Consider the following 17,231-nt stretch of genomic DNA (forward strand, 5'->3'; position numbering starts at 1 on the left):
ATAAAGGTGACATGAAAAGTGGAGAAAAAGATATCCTTGAAGTATGGAGTAATTACTTTGAAAAACTGCTAAATGAAACAAGCAGTGATGACAGCACAGTGGTAAAAAACACTGACCAGGCATGCAGGCAGGAATACATATCCATACTTGAAGTAGAAAAAGCCATAAAAGGCTTGAAATGTGGAAAGGCAGCAGGCATAGATGATATTAGACCAGAAAGGCTGAATTATGGTGGTATAAGAGTCTTACAGTGGCTGCACTGCATAGTTCAGAAAGCCTAGATAGAGGGACGAATTCCTGATGATTGGAGTAGAGCTCTCATAGTACCCATATATAAAAAGTCAAATAAAACTGAATGTGAGAATTACGGAGGTATTTCCCTACTGAGAGTTCCTGGCAAAATCTATGCAAGTATACTTGAGAAACGGTTGAGAATTGTGGAAGAAAAGCTTGGTGAAGAACAAGCTGGATTCAGGCCAAACAGATGCTGTCAGGATCAGATCTTCACTTTACGACAAATAGTCGAGAAAGCATGGGAATATAACAAAGATCTGTATTTAAGCGATTTGGAAAAGGCATATGATAAGGTGCCAAGAGAGAAGCTGTTCAATACGCTGCAGTTATATGGTGTCAATGGGGCATTATATCAAGCAATACTTAGTCTTTATTTGAGTTGTAAGTCAGCAGTGAGAATTGAAGGAAGTATAGGAAGATGGTTTAATGTTAAATCTGGTGTGAGACAAGGATGTACATTATCCCCTCTGTTATTCATTATCTATATGGATCACATTATGAAGGAAAGTGGTATTAAACATGATATCAAAATTGGAGATGTTAATGTCAGCTCTTTGCTTTATGCGGATGATGTTAAACTTCTAAATAAATCCGCTACAAGTCTGCAAGATTCTCTGACTAAATTGAATAGCTGTTGTAATAGATATGGTATGAAGGTCAGCAATAAAAAGACAAAGACAATGAAAATAGGCAGAATCATTGAAAATGTCAACTGTGTTGTGAATGGAGAACCTGTGGAACAAGTAAAACATTTCAGCTACTTAGGCACGATTTTTAGTGAAGATGGTAAATTAAATATAGAAATAGACAACAGAATCAGCAAAGCTGGTATGGTGGGAAGTCAATTGAATAAATTCATATGGAATAAGAGAGAAATTAGTCGGAACACTAAATTAGCTGTATACAAGACAGTGTTCAAACTAGTTTTAACTTATGGATCAGAGAGCTGGGTCAGAAGTAAAACACTTGACCAAAGACTAGAGACCACAGATATGAGAGTCCTGAGAAAGATTAGGGGCATGAAGAGATGGCATCAATGGCAATATCATATTAAGAACAAGGATATTAGGAAAGAACTTGACATTGTCTGCATCCAGGAATGCGTTAGCAGAGCTAATCTCAGGTGGTATGGTCACCTAAACAGAATGGGCGAGGAAAGATTAGCAAAACAAGTGTTCTCTGCCAGTTTGGCAGGAAAACGACCCAGAGGAAGACCAAGATATAGGTGGATTGATACGGTACAAAGTGCCTTAGATGATAGAAATATAAGATCTGATAATGTTGGAGTCTTGACAAGTAACAGACTGATTTGGAGGAAAATTGTAGATAGGAAGTTAGTAACGATATAATTTTTTCATGTAGTACTATCATATCCTGTACACCCCTTGTGGGTACATGGCAGGAATTTGATGATGATATTTCTATCATCTAAGGCATTTTGTACAGTATCAATCCACCTATATCTTGGTCTTCTTCTGGGTTGTTTTGCTAATCTTTCTTCGCCCATTCTGTTTAAGTGACCATACCATTTGAGATTAGCTCTGCAAATGCATTCCTGGATGCTGACAATGTCAAGTTCTTTCCTAATATCCTCATTTTTTAATATGATATTGCCATTGATGCCATCTGTTTACGCCTCTAATCTTTCTCAGGACTCTCATATCTGCGGTCTGTAGTCTTTGGTCAAGTGTTTTACTTCTGACCCAGCTCTCAGATTCATCAGTTAAAACTGGTTTGAACACTGTCTTGTATACAGCTAATTTAGTGTTCAGACTAATTTCTCTCTTATTCCATATGAATTTATTCAATTGACTTCCTACAGTACCAGCTTTGCTGATTCTGTTGTCTATTTCTATATTTAATTTACCATCTTCAGTAAAAATCGCGCCTAATTAGCTGAAATGTTTCACTTGTTCCACAGGTTCTCCATTCAAAATACAGTTGACATTTTCAATGATTCTGCCTATTTTCATTGTCTTTGTCTTTTTATTGCTGACTTTCATACCATATTTATCACAACAGTTATTCAATTTAGTCAGGGAATCTTGCAGACTTGTAGCAGATTTATTTAGAAGTATAACATCATCTGCATAAAGCAATTAGCTCACATTAACATCTCCAATTTTGATATCAGGTTTAATACCACTTTCCTTCATAATGTGATCCATATAGATAATGAATAACAGAGGGGATAATGTACATCCTTGTCTCACACCAGTATTTAACATTAAACCATCTTCTTGTACATACATTATATTAGCCAGGCGCTATCAGCCAGGGGGAACTTTTGTCTTCAAGCACCACATGTCGCCACTGGGCACGGTCCTCTGCGACTGACCGCCACGTTCTGGTCTCCAGCCCAACAGCCTGCAGGTCTTCCTTCTCCTGATCTGCCCATCTCTTTCTCGGTCTCCCTGGTGGCCTCCCTGATCAGAGTCGGGCCTCCCACGTTTGTCTCACAGCCGTTTCGGGACCCATACGGTACAGGTGCCCCAGCCACTGAAGACGGCCGGGTCGCAGTTTCATCAAGACGTCTGCCGAGTTGTATAAAGCGTGTATGGCAGCATTGGACTGCCTCCTCCAGACTCCGTCTGCCATGACCCCTCCATAGATATGTCGTAGCATCTTGTTCTCGAATACTTTCAGGTGATCGGCTTGTCTCGCCGTGAGAGTCCACGCTTCAGCACCATAGAGGAGAACATGCCTGATCAAAGTCTTGTATAGTCCCACCTTTGTAATCCAAGACAGCAAGCGCGAGGGGAAAAGGGGACGCACCTGATCACATTCGCAACATTTACCCGACTCTGGACATCAGCCTCAACTTTGTTGTCTTCAGTCACGAAAGAACCCAAGTACCTAAATACCTTCACCCTCTCAAACTGTTCAGCTACCTCTGGATCTTGAGCAGCATGGCGACTCATAAAAAGGTATTTTGTCTTCTCGGCATTTATTTTCAGGCCAACTTCTTCTGCAGCTTCTTCAGTAGCAGTAACCAATGCCACAGCATCATCCCATTGATGCGCCATAAGTTCAGGTCGTCAGCGTAGCCAAGAATCCTAACTTGCACCCCCATGTCGACTCCACCTGCTGTGCGTTTCTAATTACTTTTTCCAACACTAGATTGAAGAGAATCGGAGAAAGCCCATCACCGCTGCTTCACACCGGTCTGTACTTGAAATGGGTCCGAAAGGTCACCTTCTGCTTTCACTCTTGCTCTCGAATCAGCTATGCACACCTGCGCCATTTTTCGGAGTTTTCGAGGAATTCCCAGCTCTTCTGCCATATTTTTGGGCGTATCATTGAGTCACAGGCTTTAGAAAAGTCTATGAAAATATTATGAACTTCCCGGTTATATTCCCAGCACTTTTCAAAAACTTGGCGCAGCGTGAAGAGTTGGTCTATTGTAGAATGGTTCCTGTACTTCCTTCAATTCTAACTGCTGACTTACAACTCAAATAAAGACTAAGTATTCTTGATATAATGCCCCATTGACACCATATAACTGTAGCATATTGAATAGCTTCTCTCTTGGCACCTTGTCATATGCCTTTTCCAAATCGACAAAACTTAAATACAGATCTTTGTAATATTCCCATGCTTTCTTGACTATTTGTCGTAAAGTGAAGATCTGATCCTGACAGCCTCTATTTGGACTGAATCCAGCTTGTTCTTCACCCAGCTTTTTTTCCACAATTCTTCTCAACTGTTTCTCAAGTATACTTTAAATAAATATAGATGCATAAAACTTCCTACAATTTGGGAAATAATTGTCAGAGATCCAAGTTTACATCCTGGACCACCTACAAATGCCCATAGAAAGCACACACACACCACCTAGAGAGGAGTTTAGTTACCCATGTGTTTCATTAAGTATTGTATTGTCTTTGTGTGTGTTACAAGTGATATTTATACCCCCCTGAAGATGTCTCAGCAACTGAGACCATATAATGGAAGCATTAAAATTAGTTTTTATCCTTTCCTAGTACTGTCAATACTCCATTAAGCCTCCCACACCACTTCCTCCTATTCACTAGACTTTGCAAACTGCATCATCTCAACCATTCTTCATATTCAACATTCTAGATATCAGAAACTAATTTGGTCAATTGCCTCTAGACCCTCTCCAACATCCTTTTGAAAACATGTGATTAAATCTGCACACGGTAGTCTAATTAGCCTTATATAATGGAATCAAAACTTCTTTACTTCTACAAGTAAGTGTCCTCTGCATCATTCCTAGAAATCGTTGTGATTTCAGATTCTCATCTCCCATCATCCCAAGATCTCCTATTTCTTCCACTTTCAACAATATATCCATACCAAGATAAAATTCTACATTTAATTTTTGTTTTCCAAATTTTAAAACCTTACATTTCACAACATTGAACTGGCATCCCTACTCACATGCCCATGTAAGCACGTGAGTTCTTGTAAAACCACAACATATGTTCTAGTTCTACTCCTCATAGTTCATCCAAACTTTGCATCATCTGCAAACAACTATACATCCCCATTCAAATGTTTCCCAATATCACTAACATACAGGTTAAACAGCAATGGCCCTAAAACAGACACCGGAGGCACATCCCTAGTGACTTTCCTCTTCTTGGATATTGCCCCCACATACACAAGCTGTTGATACCTATCAGACAATCAATTTCCAATCCAAAGCACAAGTTTAATATCCAATATTTAATGTTTAATATTTAATATTTAATATATTAAACAATACTCCACTCTAGTTTGACTATGAACTTGTTAAATGATAATGTATCAAAAGCCTTTGTAAAGTTTAAGTACACTATTGTTTTATTCATCTCCAACAATGTATGCAGGAGATGAATATGCTACTGCATAATAAATTTAGTTTAATCCTTTATCCAAGTGTGTGCAAACAAATTTGCGCCTGAAAGTATCTTCAGGACTGTGGTAAAGTGGCACAACACTGGGCGACTCCTTGCAAAGGTGGAGCAAGCTACCAATACTCCTATCTCAGTATCTCCCATAATGCAAAACACATCTCCTTGTGTATATGTATAATGTTATGCATTAAGGGAAGTGCCACTACCCAGACTAGTTTCGTTCTTTATTGAGGTCTCTTCGGTGGGAGCCAGGCCCAAGTGGAGATACCAAGGCAGAAGCATTAGCAAGGTCATCTCCTCCTATAGGAGGAGATGACCCTGCTAATGCATCCTATAGGAGGAGATGATATATAGTCTGACCAAGTGAAAAATAAACTTTCAACACGCTACTGCATATTTATCTCCTGCATACATTGCTGCTGTCACCTCCGTGTAATAAGTAGATTACTAAAACATCACCTCCCTTCAGCAAATCTGTGCTGTCTATCAAAGATAATACTATTGTTGTCAGCCCAATAATAGATCCTGATTATCACCAGTCTATCCAACACTTTAATCACAACACCTTCAGTCACTTCCTTTATGAAGCAGTATAATCTTGTCTTCCTTCCACTCCTTTGGGACGTGACCCAATGTAAGACTCGTATTAAACAAATATATCAAGGCAGATGTCAACTCCCTGGCACATTCCTTCAAAATACTCAGTGATGTATTATCAAGTGCCACAGCCTTATTAATATCAAGTTTGCTTAACTCCACATATATTTCTTCCTCACTCACAGTCAGTCTCTCCTCTCATCATCCACTGCTCTTAAACTCCCCATGTAGTCACATTCACAATGATGAAAGAAAGACCTTTATGAACTGCTCATTAAATATCTCAACTATATCTCCTGCAACAGTTGTCCTTATATCATTTTTCCAATCAATATCATCCTGCCATAATCATTCTTTTTTTTGCTGACTACATATTGAAAGAACTCCCTAGGACTTAATTTTGATTTCATTAGCTAACTGCTGCTCATGCTGTACTTTTGCTACCCTTACCAACCAAGTCACTCTCCTTGCCTGTTCTTTTTATTCCTCATGGAATTGATTATTACCACTCTTCTTTTGTTCCCTCCATAATGCCCTTTTTTTCTGCATTGAATACTTAATCTCTTCATTCATCCATTGCACACCTACTTTATTTAATCTTCTGACCTTTGGAATACATTTAGACATTGTTTCTACTAGATACTTCTTGAATATCCAAGAAATATTATATTGATGTACTTTCCACCTATCCCTCTCATTCCATGCTACAGCTTCAAGCTGCCTCCTGAGCTTCTCATAATAACCAGGTTTGTAGTTCCACATACACTCTTTCTTCACAGAAGAAAGAAGCCTTTATATTGCTGGCACACCCCCAGGCAATCACTTCATGGTCACTCTCACCAACTGGAGAATGATTTGACACCTCATTTATAACATCTTCTAATGAGATAATCAAATCCAAGACCCTAAATCCTCATGAGAGAACAAGTGTGTAAACACTTGTTCTCTCATTCTCTACACTCATGCCATCCACTTCTTCAACTTCTCCTTCCTTACTCTTCCACTCTTTCACATTGCTTCTTGCTTGATCAGATTCATTCACTGTACTTATTACTCTCCCTTCCATCAGCATTCTTTCCAAATGACTCACCAAAACCATTCAAATGCAGTCCATCACTCTTATACAATTCAATTCTTCCTTCAAACTCATTCCACATATTAACAAACTGCACTCTTCTCTCTTCACACATTTCTGCTAACATGGATCAGAGATTGGCTCTCTGAACGATACCAGCAAATTGTGTATGATGGAGCAATGTCTCAAAAAAGGATGGTAACAGTGTCATGCTCCAGGGTTCTGTTCTTGGGCCCTTGCTGTTTAACTTGTTTGTAAACAATATATCATGTGGACTGACTGGGGATCTTCAGTTATTGGCTGATGATGCAAAGTTGGGAAGAATTATAAGTAGCATTGCTGATGTTAATTCCCTTCAGGAAGATTTGAATAGACTTTTTACTTGGACAAAAGAGGGCTGTATTTTAATGTCAATAAGTGCAAGGTGTTGCATTTTGGAGTGGAGAAATAGAACGCTGTGTACTATATACTATAACCTTTCCTATCACACTATTATCTTTTATCCTTCTCAACAACCTCCTGATATCCAATCTTACATTCTCCTTGTTCTCAGTCTAGTCATTTGTCTCTCCTACCACTACCAACTCCTTTGCTCACTTAGACCTGATATCCAACACCACAATCACTCTATTCATTTTACTTCCAGGAAAATAAACTTTGTGCATCTTCTCATTTACTACACATCTAATAATCAAATTGCTATAAAAAGTCACTGGTGGATCTTTCATTACCATTTCCATACCGACATCATTTGTTTTTGCCTTCGTCTCTCTTCCATACGTATCTACAATTCTCTTAATTTCACTACACATCTGCCTCATCTTCACCAACTCAGCTTTCACATTTTGTATCATTTTTTTCACTATTCTTTCCATATTCTTCCAATATTCTTTCTATATTCTTCCCACTCCTGTAGAATCTTCCTTATTTTGAGGTTCAAATTATGGGCACTCGTTATTTAACTTCTAAATGTCATACTTCTGAATAAATCCAGTACAAGTCTGCAGGATTCTCTGCCTAAATTGAATAACTGCTGTGATAAATTTGGTATGAAAATCAGTAGTAAAAAGGCAGAGACAATGAAAATAGGCAGAAACATTGAAAACATCAACTCTGTTTTGAATGCAGCACTACAGAACAAGTAAACCATTTCAGATATTTAGCACAATTTTTAGTGAAGATGCTAAATTAATTTTTGGAAATAGACAGCATAATTAGCAAAGCTGGTATGGTATGAAGTCAAATGAATAAATTTATATGGAATAAGAGAGAAATTAGTCAAAAGCCTAAACAAGCAGTGTACAAGACAGTGTTCAAACCAATTTTAACTTATGAATCTGACAGCTAGGTTAGAAATAAACCTAGACCACATATGAGAGTTCTGAAAAGATTAGGGAGGTCAATAGATGGCATCAATGGCAGTATTAAAAATGAGGACAATAGGAAAGAAATTATTGTTAGCATTCGGGAATGCATTAGGAGAGCTAATTACAGGTGGTATACTATGGTCACTCTTAAACAAAATGGGAGAGGAAAGGTTAGCAAAACAAGTGTTCTTTGCCAGGAAAAAGACCAAGATCTAGGTGGTTGATACAGTAAAAAGTGTCATAAAAGAAGAAATATACGATCTGATAATATTAGTCTTGACAGTTAACAGATTAATTTGGAGAAAATTGCTAATAAGAAGTTAATAATTATGCAAATTTTTCATGGGTTGCAGCTGATGAACAGTCCTCTTCCATTCCTCTCTATCTCTTGTTCTGTAACACTCTTTTGCATAATATAATAAATTTAGTTTAATCCTTTATCCAAGTGTGTGCAAACAAAGTTTGCGCCTGAAAGTATCTTCAGGACTGGGGTAAAGTGGTACAACACCAGGAAACTCCTTGCAAAGGTGGAGCAAGCTACCAACACTCCTATCTCAGCATCTCCAATAATGCAAAACACATCTCCTTGCAGATATGTATAATGTTATGCATTAAGGGAAGGGCCACTACCCAGACTAGTTTCGACCTTTATCGAGGTCTCTTCAGTGGGAGCCAGGCCCTAGTGGAGATACCAGGCAGAAGCATTAGCAAGGTCATCTCCTCTTATAGGAGCTGCCAAACGGTGGGCCACCTTTTTATTAAATTACTCTGGATTTAAAGAAAGATGTTGAAAGTTTATTTTTTTTGCAAGGAGTTGCCCGGTGTTGTACCACTTTACCCCAGTACTGAAGATACTTTCAGGCGCAAACTTTGTTTGCACACACTTGGATAAAGGATTAAACTAAATTTATTATAGTCTGACCAAGTGAAAAATAAACTTTCAAAAAAAAAAAAAAAAAAAACTTTTGTATAATAGTTATATAATATTTCCTATGACTTTTTTTATCATTTATTTATTATCCTTAAAGATAACCATTTTAATTTTAGATTCTCTATGTTGCACAATACTTACAGTTTTCAGTGATACATGATGACCAGCAAGGCTTGAGCAGGAAACATGAGCTTTTAACTTCACTGAACACACATATTTGTAATTATTGTCATGTTTTTATAACAATACATTTAAAATGACTAACAAAAACTTTTGCCTTCAAGGAATAATAGAACGGTAGTATTCACAATATGATAGATTATGATTTTTTCATTATAAGCTACATACGTTTATTCATAACTTACCCTAGTAGCATTTAGTTCCTTTTCTAAATCACATATCTGTTTATCTTTCATTTCAAGTGAAGCATGCAGATCCTATAATTATATAACAACATATATTAATTCTGAAAATTAAAGGTACAGACACTGAAAAACAGAACTTTATAGATATAAGTAAATAAATTTTACTAATTAGTAGATAGAGTTACAACTATAACAGCCTTCTTTTTATTCTAAACATTTGTATTTTAATTTTAATGATAAACATATGGAAAAGGGAAATATAAATACATACATACATAAATATATATTGAAAATAAGATGGAGTAGATGGATCAAAAAGATAGATATTAATTTTAGAGATATCTGCAGATGAGATACAATGTGAATGAAAAACATGTATTCATGATATAAATTTAAAAATTAATTTAATGCAAATCAAAAAGATTTCAAATATTCTGAGATCTTTTCATGAACATAAATGAAAGCAAATGAGTTGATTTATAATGAAACAGAAGGATTACATATGTAACAGAGTCAGTTCCAGGACAAAGGAGAAAACAATTATCAGAATGCTTTTCAATAAAATAAAAACACTTATCAGAATGCTTTTCAAGTTGTTTGGGAGAAAAAAAAAAAAAAAAAAATATATATATATATATATATATATATATATATTTAAGTTAACAATTTCCTAATCTTTCAGAATGCTCAGATCATGCTGCAGTTTACACTAGGATAGTGTAAGCATACTTTGGAACTATGTTTGGAACTGCTTCTATGCAATTTTGCATTTCCTCAAAGAATTCTTATGACTATTGCCAGCTCCATACTGTGTTATCACGATTTATGTAACTTGTATGGATGCTCAGACACTGTTATCACTCAAGTTTACGTTTAATGAAATAATTAGTTATCTAGGGATAGGATATGTAAATACATACAGAAGGTAAACGAAGGAGGAGTAATATATGGCATAATTTTAAATTTGTATGCCTAGAGGGTATTATGTAGAACTGTAAGATTACAATCAGTTCTTTGTTGCAATTCCTTCTTTTAGTGTGAAGATGGAAGGTCAATTTCAGGTGAACATTAGGTTAATAATTAAATAAAATTTTGTTAATTATTATATATATATAAACATCTGTTTAACACGTTCGCTGCCACGCTACTTCGGCATAGTCTGTTCCCGTACACCGAGAAATTTCACTTCTTCAAGGTCAGTACGGTAATCTCGTTCCCAGCGGTAAGTGTCATACGAGTATACTCGTAGTTGGCTTGTGCAGAGCATATACCATCTATGAGAATACACAGTTTTGATGCTAGCTCCACAAGCCGAGCATTTTCACTTCTTCAAGGTCAGTACAGTAATCTCGTTGCCGGCGGTAAGCGTCATACGAGTATACTCATAGCTGGCTTGTGTGGCTGGTTTACCAACTACGAGTATACTCGTAGTTGGCAGCAAACGTGTTAATGAAACATAAACCTGAGGACTTATGTAGCCTGATGAAACTTGGTGCTCATTAAATCTCTTATCCACAGAATGATGTTGGGACTAAAACATAAGAGATTACATGAGCATGGTATTTAGGGATTGGTGCAGAGCTGATTGCTACCAGGCAGGACTCCAGGTGGATAGGGGAAAGGCCATCAGATATGGAGGCTAGCTGCAAATATCCTATAAGCAGCCCCAAACCAACAGCAGTATTAACAGGGGTGGTGAGTTAGTGAGTGGCACTGCTAATGCTACAAAATACGACAAACCCAATGATGATGTGTGACAAGGCGAGAGTAAGCCACCCAAAAGCTTACAGCCACAACAACATCTGCACTCCAGAGGAGTGGTTATAAATGGCGTCTGTACCTTATGTTAAAGGTGACTAAAATGAAACACCAACTATCTAGCTAGTCTGTATTAGACGAATAGAAAATCTATTCATCCATATGAGGTCACAATCTAGCCTACACACAGATTTTGTCACCTGGTTTTCATGGAGTAGGGTATACTGGAAAAGGTCCAAAAAAGATAGAATAAGATGATTTCTGGTCGGTGGAACGTGGAGGTTTGAAGTCAATCTGACCTCAACGCCCCCCCCCCATGTTTGAGGTCAGATTCATAGGTCTCTGAATATGATATTCAGAGACCTATGAATATTAGGAGTACATAATTAAGACATAATTTGGTAATGGGTTGTTACCAGATTAATGTGGAAGAGATATTTCACAGAATGGAGAGAGACAGGGATAAAAGAACAGGTGATCTCTGGAAAATGGATAAACCGGGTGTAAAGAAAGGAGGAAGGGCAGGTTCTTCACATAGGGTGGTTTGTGAGTGGAATGCATTGTTAGAAAGTGGTCAGAATGTAGACAATAAATGAGTTTGATGAACTTTGCATGTGTGTGTGTGTGTGATAGTTGGTTTATCGTTTATTGGCACAAGGACAGCAAAGGTCATACTGTGAAATAGCAAAATTTACAGTAATACACAAGGACAAACTGCTAAACAATATGCATGTACAAAAACCAAGTCAAGCAATGCAGTATATACTAGGGTGACCAGACATCCCTTTTTTAATGGGATTGTTCCCATAGGATGCTAATTGTCCCTTTTTATTACCGTTAGTCCCATTTTGTCCCTTTTTTTTTGAATTCATGGTATGACTTCATTTTTGTGTGTTCGAATATGGAAAAGATAATGTCTCTGCTGGTGACATGTGATAGCGTGAGATCAAAAACATGCATGCATGCTATGACGATTATCAACTGAACACACTCTCTACAATAAGGATGAAAATGTTGCAACCAGTGGCAGCACTGCTGCATCCGGGCAGTGACAAGGTTACTTTGTCTGCCATACCATTGTTTTGTGCTTCTTATGCTGGTCTGTTAGTAATTGTAAAAGTTAAAGCGAGTATATATTGGGAGTGATGATATTTCATCCAGATTTTATCATGCCAAAAAGGAACTGTAGTTTCACTCGGGATTTAAAAGAAGAATATCTCTTCTTGAAAGACAATGAAACAACAAACAAGTTGCCATTACTGTGTGTCATTTGGTTTTTTCAATTGAACATGGAGGCCGTTCTGATATAAAACAGCATTTGACGAAGCAAAAACATAAACTGGCAGCTGCCGTTCGCAGCTCAAGTCAAGATGTTACATCATTTTTTATGAAAAATTGAAAAGAGAAATTAACTGACGAAAGTAAATGTCTTGCAGCTCAAGAATGTTTGTTTGCATTTCATGCAGTGAAACATGACCTTTGAGGTCAATGGACTGCACCTCTGCAATAGTGAGAAATTTATTTCAAAAGAAATTTACATGTGGGTGAATAAAGTGCCAATCAATTTTAGTGAATGACCTGGCACCTTATGCAATGCAAGAAATAGCAATTGAATTAAAAGAAGCTAAATATGTGTCAGTTATGATAGACACATCAAACCACAGAGATTTGAACTTGGTGCCTGTCCTTGTTAGGTACTTCATCCCGAATAAAGGTATTCAGGTTAAAGTAATAGATTTTCAGAACATAACAGGAGAAACAGCAGAAATGCTTGCAAATCATATATTGGATATTTTGCAGAAACAGCAGCTGACTGAGAAAATTATTGCATTTTCTGCAGATAACTGCAACACCAACTTTGGTGGGTACAAACAACGTGGTTTCCAACAATGTATTTTCAAGACTCAATAAAGGGTTGAAATGAACATTCATGCTATTGGCTGTGCTGCTCATGTTCAAAATGGTGTACAGATAAGTGCTGATATTTTGCCTATTGATATCAAAAGAATTGTAGATAAAATATTTCAGTATTTCCACATTTACACCGTGAGAAGTAGAGGAATTGAAGAATTTCTGCGCATTTACAGAAATTGAATACAATCGTGTTCTAGGTAATGTACAAACAAGATGGTTATCATTACTACTAGCTGTGAATAGGATTATGGACATGTATGATGGACTCGGATCTTACTTTTTATCACAAGATAAATGTCCTACATTGTTAAAATCATTTTTCAGTAACCAACAATTAATACTTTGGCTCCATTTCATGCAAAGCCAGCTGAAATTATTCTCAGCAACAATAACCAAAATAGAAAGGGAAAATATTTCGGTAACTGAAGTGGTAGAAGAATTAGAATTGCTCAGACAAAAAATTACAAATAGGAAAGTGAGAACTTTCTAACATTTAAAATGTCATCAATTATTTCAGAGTTCAAAGATGAGGGCATCTTTGATGAAAAAGAATTTTTAGACACTATAAATTTATTTTCTGATACTTTCCTTGAATATTTAAGCAAATAGACTTATCATTTCCACCCACTGAAACATTTCACTGGATTAAGTTGTAAACTCCACTAACTTGGGCTGAAGTTGCAAGCAGCCTAAAAGCAATCAGTGATGTTGACAGCAAAATATTCAATAATGTTGATGAAGATGAATTATTTGATGAAGTCAGTATAAATGATGTTGTGAATTCCAAGATGGAAGGACACAAACATTGAAGTGGACAAAAAGTGTGACATGTTTAAGGTGCTCCAAGAAAAAAAAAAAAAAACACCCACTACAAACATACTGCCAGTTGTTGCATTTGTTATGGCAATCCCTGGAACAAACACAGCTATAGACAGAATTTTTTTCTCTCATGAGTTCTTTGTGGTCTGATGAAAATCTGATGATAATACTGATACTCCATAATTATGATGCATACTTCAGTCCTGTGTACTGTAATTATAATTATGTTATTCGATTTTTATGTAGAGCATGCCAGAAGTGTCCTGTTTTTGTCCCTTTTTTAATTGCTGAAAAATTCAAAATGTCCTTTTTTTTTGTTTTGAAAATCTGGTCACCCTAGTATATACATATAAATAGAATTACAGCAATACATAAACAGTGAAAAAGAAATTAATAAACAATATGCATGCACAAAAATTAAGTATAGCAATGTAATATCTATATATAAATAAAATTAGTGCAAAGGTTACAGCAATACACAAGGTCAAAATTTGCAGCAGTGCATAAATTTCATTTTCATTTTTCATTCTGGAATTTTCATTCTCACACCTCCAGGGAGTCCAAAGACTCATCGAGGGAGGGCATCTACTCTACAAATCTTCGTCTCACTACTCCACCAACCTTCATCATCTAACACCAAAGCCATCTACCACTGACTACGACCAGTAGTACTTTCACAGACAATCACAACATCCATGCCCACGGCAAGATTCGAACCCGCAGCCTTTTGGCTGGAGAGCATATACGCTAACCACTTGGCCAACTAGGCCAGCTATATAATTTTTATCACATTTCTTCTGATATACACTTTTCAACCATGTCTTGTAAGTTTGGATTTTCCATTGCAGCTGCAATTCTTTCTTTATCATTAATTTGTTTGTTTATTTCTTGTTCAGTAGAATGGGTGCCTTCTTTTAAGAATATATCAAGCTTGAACTTCTTATTCCAGCATCTCTCTAACTTGATTCTTAAGCATAGGCCTATTAGAGTAGCAAGGGAACAATGAGGCACTGTTGGTGTAAATTCTATTGTTATTAAGTAATGACCACTGTGTGTATTTACAGTTATTCCATTTTCATAAACTACATTCAGCTCCTCTAATGTCTGTGGTTTTTCAGGATCACGAATATCTTTGATTATGTCGTAGATTTCTCCTACCATCAAGAGAGGATCTTCATACATTGAGAATTTTTTTTGTTTGATTATTCAAACTTTTCACCATGAAAATCATCCAGTTTATCGCATTAGTCTCCTGATGCAAGCAATACAAAGAAATTGGCAACTGGCAACTCTATGATAACCATGGTTTAGATGAGTCTTCTGACTCCATGGAGATAATAATAATAATAATAAAGGTGAAACAGTTGTAGAAAAATCATTTATTGCTTCTCTGAATTCGCTGTTGCAGAAACAGTAGTTCTGCAAACACAAGCGCAACAACCGCTTTATGTGAAGAATCACTTGTTATTGTGAAATTTAAAAACGCTTCGTTTTGTAAGTGTAAAACTGACTTTCAGTTTTACGTGTTTTCTTTTGCACAAATAATCCGTTTTTCAGAATTAAAGATAAATTTACATTTGACTAGTAAACATTAACATAACCACACTAACTTAAAATCAGGGTGCTAAGAACCCAATATGCATGTACAAAAACCAAGTCAAGCAATGCAGTATCTACATATAAACAAAATTACAGCAAAAGTTACAGCAATAGACAAGGACAAAGCCTACTGTAGTACATAAATAGTCAAGGACAAATTAGTAAACAATACGTACACACATAAATTAAATTTACCAATGCAGTACCTACATATAAACAAAATTACAGCAAAGGTCATCACAGCAATACATAAAGGCAAAGGCTACTGCAGTACATAAATAATCAAAAATAAACTAGTAAATAATATACAAAAATAAAAAGTAAAGTATATACAAAAATGAAGTTAAACAACGCATCATCTGCATATAAACAAAATTACAGTTCTAATTTTGTTTATATGCAGATTAATTCTTTGTAGAAGTTTATTTGCAGATTAATTCTTTGTAGAAGGTTAAAAACATCATGCAATCTGTCTGAATCTGATAACATTTGCATGAGTGTATATGGCTTGGCTAGATGGGTAAAAATTTCATTCATCTCTAGTGTAAAGTGCTGCACTAGTGTAAGGCACTCCACAGAATATGAAAAATAGTAAGATGCGTATTGCATTTTTCACACATGGGAGGGTCATCAGCCTTGGTAAATAAAAATGTGTAAGACGACTGTGACCTATGTGAAGCCTAGCAAGAACAACTTCCTCTCTTCTTTTTCTAAGTAGACTAGAATGCAAATGCTTAATTTCAGGCTTAATGTCAGGCTTAATTTATTTCTGTCAATGCATTCTGTATGATGACTGCCATTTAGCAATTAGCTTTGATTCATAAACTGTCTGTGATCTGTATATGGTACTGTCAAACAGTACATGGAGAAAGTATGATCTGATCTTGCAAATGCAGTCTCATTTCCTTTAATCACAATATGGCTGGGCATCCAGCACAACTGCACATCAAAATTAAGGATTTTCATTTTGTACAACAGGTGTAACACCTCATGTAGAGGTGTTACACCTGTTGTACAATCATGTGTAACACAGGATGTGGATTATACATAGAAGAGGAGATAGCCTGTAAAGAACTCAATGAATCTGTATAAATTACACACTTTTGGCAGCGGTTTTCTTTTATATGCACAAGTGCAAGCTGAATGGCATGCAACTCTGCTGTATAATTACTACAATCAGGTGGTATCTGGCTGGAGATAGTAATGTCAGGAAACACAGCAGCACAGCTAACACAGGTATCAGTTCTTGAGCCATCAGTATAGATGGGCAAGAAATCAGAGTGTGTTGCTCAGTGTGCATTAAGCAATTGCAGGTAGACAGATGATAGAGTATGAAACTTCTGTAGTTGACAAACAGAGGGGCTGCAGGATGGAGTACAACCCTGCCATGGAGGGATGCTGTTATGTTTGGTGTAGGCAATGTTTTCAACATTCATGCTAACAGCTTGCATAGTCTTTTTTAATATGTATACCAAAAGGACATATGACAGTCTGATGTAAGTGATATTGATGCAGAAAAAAGAGACTAGTCCATGTAGGATGATCTGGAAGAGATTTTATCTTTAGGGCATAATTAGAGAATAAACGAGACAACTGTTTCAGTCTAAATAATAGAGTCAGTTCTATTGCTTCAACATAAAGACTTTGACT

At 36.5% G+C, this 17,231-nt stretch overlaps 2 protein-coding genes across 2 annotated transcripts in view; both read right to left on the reverse strand.

Annotated features, from left to right (window-relative positions):
* Positions 1 to 17,231, reverse strand: part of LOC150110713 (uncharacterized) — a 410,078-nt gene that overhangs the window by 226,048 nt on the left and 166,799 nt on the right. Inside the window, exon 8 of the mRNA XM_090395888.1 lies at positions 9,492 to 9,563. Coding sequence (XP_090252014.1) covers positions 9,492 to 9,563 — 72 coding nt within the window. The remainder of the gene's footprint in view (positions 1 to 9,491; positions 9,564 to 17,231) is intronic.
* LOC150110714 (cytosolic iron-sulfur assembly component 2A-like) lies at positions 14,643 to 15,603 on the reverse strand. Its single transcript, XM_090395876.1, has one exon. It carries the CDS (start codon positions 15,162 to 15,164, stop codon positions 14,769 to 14,771), a length of 396 nt encoding a protein of 131 aa, XP_090252002.1. The 5' UTR covers positions 15,165 to 15,603; the 3' UTR covers positions 14,643 to 14,768.

Source organism: Typopeltis vanoorti, chromosome 1 (assembly GCF_054136105.1).
Source record: "Typopeltis vanoorti isolate ZY-2024b chromosome 1, IOZ_Tvanoo_1.0, whole genome shotgun sequence".
Lineage (NCBI taxonomy): Eukaryota > Metazoa > Arthropoda > Arachnida > Uropygi > Thelyphonidae > Typopeltis > Typopeltis vanoorti.